This window comes from Triticum aestivum, chromosome 5B, assembly GCF_018294505.1.
Source record: "Triticum aestivum cultivar Chinese Spring chromosome 5B, IWGSC CS RefSeq v2.1, whole genome shotgun sequence".
NCBI classification, from domain to species: domain Eukaryota; kingdom Viridiplantae; phylum Streptophyta; class Magnoliopsida; order Poales; family Poaceae; genus Triticum; species Triticum aestivum.
Window position 1 is genome coordinate 437,771,376 of NC_057807.1, and position 7,639 is coordinate 437,779,014.

Genomic DNA, 7,639 nt, shown 5'->3' on the forward strand with positions numbered 1-7,639 from the left:
CCAAGAAGATCAACATTTGAACAATCATGCATCAAAGACCATTTCAATAATAAGGAATCAGTCCAGAGCTCAAGGAAGAAGAGAGAGGTGGTCAAGCAAGTTTATCGCGTGAAAAGAGATGGTCGTAAGAGTGCTACTTCAGATTTGATCCCAAATAAAAAAGAGCCAATTAAAGTGTTGACATTGGCTGCTAAAGACAATAAGATGAGTCAATCAAGTGCCAAATCTGAAGAAAAGAAGCTCAAAGTGCACAAGGTAAAACAAGAATTTTCATTACTTCAAACAAAATCACAGTCAGGGTGCCCACTCGGCTTATCATATTGGCAAAAGAAGAAGTTGCAAAAGCTTAGTGCAAAAGAGCTGGAAAAAAAGATGGCATGAGTTCCCAAAGGAGGCACTCAAAACAAAAATGATATCCAAGCTTCTATTGCAAGAAGTGCATCAAATGTGAAAAAAGAGAAGACTGAATGCTATGAACAACCAAGACGAAGGTTTCAACATCTTCCATCCACACATTATCCACATTCCCCAACTACGCCATTTATGTTGATGCCATGGAATTCATCTTCACGTATGATTGGTTGCCCTCCATGGGTTTATTTTGATCCGTGGATGCAATATAATTTCCTACATCATGCAAGGGTATTACCACATCGTTATACATTCCATTAGCTACACTTTTGTTGCTAATCTAAGTGGCCGGTACACAATTATCGCCCTAAGAGTAAAGATGGCCGATATATACTTATCGTCTAAAAACATGCAAATGACCGATGGAGTGTTCGTGCTTAGAACAAAATCTATGCAAATTATTTTTCGGCACACAAGTTTTGCCGAAAAATAGGGGGTATGTGTTGACACCAGATTTTGGCAAGAGTTTAATTAACATGTCCTCAAATGGAGAAGTGACCTACATGAAAAAACTTCATATTGTCGATATGAACATCTTTGGAGTTTGGGCCATCGCCATCCGATCTCATCTCGAGGGCTGAAGTTATGTTCGAAGTAGTAGGATTTTGTATGAAGAGTACTGTTCGGCCGATTAGGCCTCCAAGACAGCCTCATATGAGAAAAGTTTATACACGCATTGTTTTCGTCTCATCGAAACGATCAATTTTGATATAAAAACCATAGCCGTCGTGCTCCCTTACGAGGTCCCTCCCGGGTGTGTGAGGTTTCGGGTCCTCAAAATGGAGGTTTCGGGTCCTCAAAATCGCCCGCCAAATTGCTTGCGAACCTCGCTTTCGGACGGGTCTCCTTCGCGTGAGTTGTGGTGCATCACCCTCGGTGTTAGAAGTACACAGTGACGTGTTCGTGTGCGAACAACGCATCCACTCAAAGTACGCAAGCACACCAACACTGCTGAAAATAAATACTATGAAATATGAAATGAAAAAGAAAGAACGCCTGAGATCTAAACGTAACTGCTGAAAGTATACAGCCCCTCCTTCCCTTCACTTATAATTCACTACTGCTGTAGTTTGCATTCAAACAAACGATATGAGCATAGCAAGGAACCGTATGTAGGAGTGTATATATATACAGTAGCAAGGAAAATTTATTCTATGCGGCTACATAGTTCACCGCGCAAGTTAGCATTTACGAGTCGGCAATTCAAACTTCAAAAGAAACCATGAAATGCGCATTCAAGAAAACCCCCAAAGTGTTTCCTCTAAAGAAAAACTTCAAACTGGATGTGTTGGCTGCTGTGCCTTTCTTCCGAATCATTTCCGCTTAGCACTCTCTTCCGCTCTAGTAAAAGCATCAGTGAGCACATCAACAGCCCAATCCTTGGCATCCTCCTGCAAGGCAGAGATGTCGAGACAAGTCTTAGCATCAAGCTCTCAAGCGAAAGGCAGCAGGTCAAACCTTCAAAATGTATGCAGGTTGTAACTCTACTGAGTTAGGTAAGGACGTGGGTAAAATCAACACATTAGGAAAGAGGTGAAAAGAGATGCGGGTAAGGGAGAACAAGACAAAATTGATCCGACACACGCACACCCACAAATATATCGAAAAGCAATAAAATATATATATATACCTTGTTTTTAAACTAATAAAGGCATGTTTGAGTGACTAATGCCTTCAAAATTACTTACTACACTGATTAATCAAAATATATATACCAAAAACTGCAAGCTTGTTTCCTCAAGATGTATTTTGGCTACAGGTTCTATTATACTCTACAGTAAATGTCTACCACAATCACTCAAATCATACAGAATATAGAAGGTGTACCAAGTGCTCAAAGCTTCCACACAAGGTGAGGCCTGGGGAAGGGAATTTCTAGACAGCCTTACCCTTGCACAATAATTCTGCAAGGAGGTTGGCAGAATTTAACCAAATAACTGAAGAGGACACAGGTTAAATCAAATCTAGCACCATAAATGCACAGGTGACCCTGCTAGTTATATATAGCAGCAAGTTGTTGAAACATGGAACAGTAGTATCTACTAGTATGGATCAGCAATTTGTTTTCATCATGGAAGCAAGACTGGATCCAGTAAACTCACTCCAAAGTGATATAACCATCAATTATCGTCGAATTAGCGTATGAAAATGCATCTATGAGATTATAACAACAAAGTTCTGTCAGCTACTTACCAGCCGCACTCTTTCCCCAGTTCTTAAGCGGGCATGTGGACGAGCTAACTTTGATTCAAAAGGGGTCCTTGGCCTGACTTCTTGGATTTCATCCCACTCTTCACGTGAAAGCATCCTTACTGTTCCTTGCTCAGGGTGACTATTCTTTATCTTGCGTTCTCTCCTTTCTTGGTCTGTGTCTTCATGTTCCTACCCAGAAAACATGGAAAAGGTTCAGAACATACCAAATTCAGAAGAGAAAGAAGATTTTCTGAACACATGCAAACAATGCTGAATTAAATTATTTAATTGACATGTACAATATGTGGTAGGTAGATAATCTGGCAAACAGCAGGCTTGATGATTACAAAACAAGGCCACACATATCTTATCATGAAAATCTGGTTGACTATTAGTTCATGAGATAACTAACATAAATTTGTTTGAACATTTCTTGAATGAAGCCATTAAGAGGGGAGAGACAAAGTCGAACTGTAACATCGAAGAAAAACAACATACCTGGATAGCACAAAGTTAGAGATGCTCTATGCACTACTCTTCCAATGGATAGAGAATCATTTGACCCACTAAGAAATATTGTAACGTCTCTTCTCTAAACGTATTTTATGCATTGTTAACAGTACTAGCATAAATAAACCACTCCAAAATTCTGCTCATTCCGAGAGGTTACATTTCTACAAGCTCACATGTCTTGCAGCCACTCTATAATTATGCTTGTGTAATTATCAATTATCAGAGCAAGGCAAGTACAATGCTGAGTGCTAACATGTAACTCATTCAGTGTGTAACATTCAGTTTTATCTAAAAGTAAATGGAACATTCCATTCCAATGCCAAGTGCTGCGTTAGAAACTTTAGTTGAATGCATAAAACTGCAATTATTAGCTATGAATGCGCTCATTCAGAATTTATGTGTACGACAGCTTGAACCTTAGCATACAATTTTGGACTGGCAGTAGTTCAACCAGTTACAGTTAGGATTTTAAGAAAGAGTGCTAGCTTTGGTTAATGTGTGCTTGCCCATTTCGGTAGGAAACTCGACGAGGATTGTCTGTACAAAATGAATACACAGGATCATCTAATAATTATAGTTTGCTTTGAAATTATCTGATTATTAGCACATAACCTGATTCCCATGTACAACCTTCAGTAACTTGAAATAATGCTAATTTAGAATTAGAAGCGTGTGCATTTCCCGTTTCCGATCAATGTACTGAACTGACATGCCATTCTATAAAGTAGAAACTGAATCTACATGACATTAACTTTCGAAGCACATAATCTGATTATTAGCACATGTGTATGCATGACAGGGCTGTATTACGCAGTTGTGAGCCAATCATTTAGGGACAGTGGAAGGAACAGAGCAGATGGAGAAGCTATAACTTAGAACTATCAAGTGGGTAGAGTGGTAGATGAGAGCTTAGTGTAACCGTTGATTTACGTTGATATCTCATATGCTTTTGGTTTATTATTCAAGATGATTTTCTTGCTGACGATGTTCTCAAAATCATAGGTTAAGTTATTAGGTAATATTGAATTTCAGGATTGATACTTCAAAGGTTTGCCACTAGGCTCCTTATGGTTAAAGATAATCTCCATTGCTTCTGTAGTCAGTCTTTAATTTCATTATTCACACTACAAACTTGAGTTTAGCTGTTTTTGTTGGCATTTGACGCTGTCCTAGATAATCAAATTTTAAACTTACGTATTCTTCTATGATGTGATATTGTAGCACTATAACCTTCTATGGATTGTTCTGGTCGCAATACCCAGATCTACATTTGTTTAATTATCTACAGTACATCTTTACTCTGCTGGGAGAGGATAAACGAACAGGAATTAAGGGAGGGATTGAAGGGGAATTTTGTATGGGTGGAGGGTGGAGGATACCATCATGAGGAGCTTGGTGAAGAGGGCGACGGCGGCGGCGGTGAGGATCATGGGCAGGGTGACGGAGTCGAGCCATTTAAGCGACTCCGGCGTCGGCACGAAGAACTCGTCGCGCCCCGGGTCGCGCCGACGCCGCCGAGAGCGCTCCCGCTCCGCCACGCTCAGCCGTAGAAGGTTCCCCGTAGATCCCTCGGCCAGCGCGGCCTGCCTCATGGCCGCCCCTCCCCGGCGCAGCACCGTCCGCAGCATCGCTGTGTCCACGCCGCCGGCGACTTAGACGGGACGACGGGGCCAGGGAAGTGGAGCAGTCTTACGGGAGGTGCGCGTCCTTCGCCGTCCGCGCGCTCCCAGGACCACCTGTCGACGGAGGCTGCGCCGCTCGCCTGATTCCCCACGGCCCCGGCGGCGGTCGTGTTTCGCCGGCGCTTCAGGCCTTGTTTGACAGCAAGGGATTGTGGAGGTTTTGGAAGGAGAGGATTCAGGGGATTTGGTGAATCCCCCTCTTCCATCCAATTCCCTTGAAACCTCAAATCCCCCTCCAGCCACACATTCCTCAAATTTCCCTCCGTACAAAACACTGTTTGACAAAAAGGGATTGCCATATTGAATTAAAATATTGTAAAACAGTTAAAAATCTAATCTTGCAACAGTTCACATGAACAACATAATTTGTTTGACTTGAAATCAATATATCATCACATAATTGCGCTGTCACATAACAACAACATATTCTCTTACATCAGCATGACTTGGAACATAGAGAAAAGTCCTAGGCAAGACATGCGTATATTTAAGCATGCTTAACTATTTATGCAACATAGAGAAAATCATCACTTGATGTTCTGCATGCTTAACTATTGTTGGATGAGAGTACATGACAGGAGCACAAATTCCAACCACAAGACAGCAGTAGCGCAGACACAAAAGCAACCGAGGAGACTCTCAAACAGACGAGTTCAAGGGACCCTGCAAACAGACGATAACCGAGTAGGCTGTAGACTGTTTGCAAAGGGAAAAGTACAATAAAGAAATAGTATGAATTATTTCATGGCCTTGTTAGAGTTACATCAAGAGGCACATAACTACTTCCAGATTAAATCAAATAGTAACAAACACAAAAGCAAGAAGAATCTGATGTGACACGCAAGTAACGTTGAACATTCACTGGGCAGTCCCATGAATATTTCTTCAGACCAACAAGCAGCAAGAGATTACACATTCATAACACAATCCATTGCTCCAAAATCAGCCAACTACATACAGAATACAGAAACTTTCAGACCGAACAGTTTTTTCGTGGAAGAGAAAACTCACAACAAAGTCTGATGAGCAAACAATTTATGATGCACTGTAGAGTTATTGCACTACTGAAGGCAGCACATTTAGTTAGTGCTGATCCAAGCCAAGGAAACGAACAATTTAGTCTAAATATACCCACCGTCCATTGCTCCAACGGATGAGAAGAAACTAATCCCCTTTGGGCTGTGGAAGAAACATGTATCATATCTAAGCTAGCACAGGTGCTCTCAATACAGCAAGAACAACTATACTCTATATTACTTAAAAAACATGTATCATCACTGTTTCTTTATTGCCAAACACTGATTCCACCGCACCGTAGCAGGTATCCTTAAAATCACATTTGTAAAATTTGCCGAGTGATCTCATCTCGGAAACATCATAATGCACACCAGCAAAGCCAGTGAATCTCTCTGTCCCGGTTGACCTGTGCGGCGGGACGATTCACTTTGCTATGTCAGTCGCTAGTGCAAGGACAAATCTAAATCAGAGTATACAGTATATACAAATACAAATCAGAACAAGCACCCAAATCAGAGTATACAGTATATACAAATACAAATGACAAAGAAAGGAAGGCAGTAAATTTGTTCATGAATTAGTAAACAGCGGCTACAAACAAGAAAGATGTCGTTTAGACTTCAGATACCACAACATCAGACCATCACCATCACTAATTAACAGCTCTACACCACACTTCAATCACCATCAACATCAGATCATCACCTATGGTGAAAAAGGTAGTTTACAAACTGTCAATCCTCCAAGATTCATCAGACCATCACCATCACCATCAGAAAATCACAGCAATCTCGCCGGGTAGGGTTAGGGTCGATGAGGGGCTAGAAGAGGACAGCGTTCTTGGCGAGCTCGCCGGGTAGGGTTAGGACAGAGGTGGGGAGAGGCGGCGATGACTTACCACCGGGGAGAACACCAGTATTCTGGAGGAGTAACGCCGGCGTCGGGCGGCGTCGGGGCGTCGGGTAGAATCGGGCGGCGGCGTCGGGTGTTGGAATTATGTGTCCTGCAACTATATTCAAATTACTAGGAATTACTAATATTTGGAATACCTCATTATGGAATTGTACATGTATTTATACATGGAATTGATTTACATGTTTAGCATGGAATTGTTACTTGCTGGAATGTACTTAAGTGATATATGCTTAAGGAAGCTGGTCGATTATCAGTGGAATACAATATACTATTTATATTGGAAAGACTACCCGGGTACACTGATGATTGGAAGGAGCTAGATCATATAGTTAGATTACAGCCCTAACGTTGATCTACGTAATTAGAGGAATTTACACTCTATTATGGCGCGTTGCTCACAAGCGCGTGCTCCGGGGACATAACGGGTAGAATCCGTTAACAGACAAATATGATCGTGGTTGGTAATTTGATCTGGACTCTATCCCGGAAACTAGTGGAAGAAAAACTAGGAATCTTATATCTGTATAAGAGGTGGACTCTTTGGAAAGACAGTATAAGAAGGTCCCTACCCCCTAGCCTCAGAGATGCGAATTGTGAGCGGCACCACGGATAAGCGCAGAGGAATTAGGGGTAGACCGCAAACCCTACAATTCCCAACATTGGCATCTGAGCTAGGTTCACCGCCGCCGATGCTGATCGGCCATGCTCTCATGGTCTCTGTGCGGTGCGTGATTAAATCCGCTGCGTACTCTGCGCCGATCGTCTTCCGCGGTTGTCCGTTTCAATCTCCTCCCCGTCACATCGATCTAACACAGGTCGAGAAAGAATATAATATCCGCTCCTAGTAGCTCGGTGATACGTGTTTATCAAACTCCCGTCGTCGTGCACACGATCGTGCAAGTACTGGC

The 7,639-nt window shown here is 42.0% G+C and overlaps 1 protein-coding gene across 1 annotated transcript; it reads right to left on the reverse strand.

Moving 5' to 3' along the window:
• Positions 1 to 1,501: 1,501 nt before the first annotated feature.
• LOC123112309 (uncharacterized) lies at positions 1,502 to 6,790 on the reverse strand. The gene is made up of 4 exons (XM_044533260.1): positions 6,715 to 6,790; positions 4,497 to 5,073; positions 2,605 to 2,793; positions 1,502 to 1,802 (listed from the first exon to the last, which is right to left on the reverse strand). Exons 2-4 carry the CDS (start codon positions 4,743 to 4,745, stop codon positions 1,725 to 1,727), a joined length of 516 nt encoding a protein of 171 aa, XP_044389195.1. The 5' UTR covers positions 4,746 to 5,073; positions 6,715 to 6,790; the 3' UTR covers positions 1,502 to 1,724.
• Positions 6,791 to 7,639: the final 849 nt, after the last annotated feature.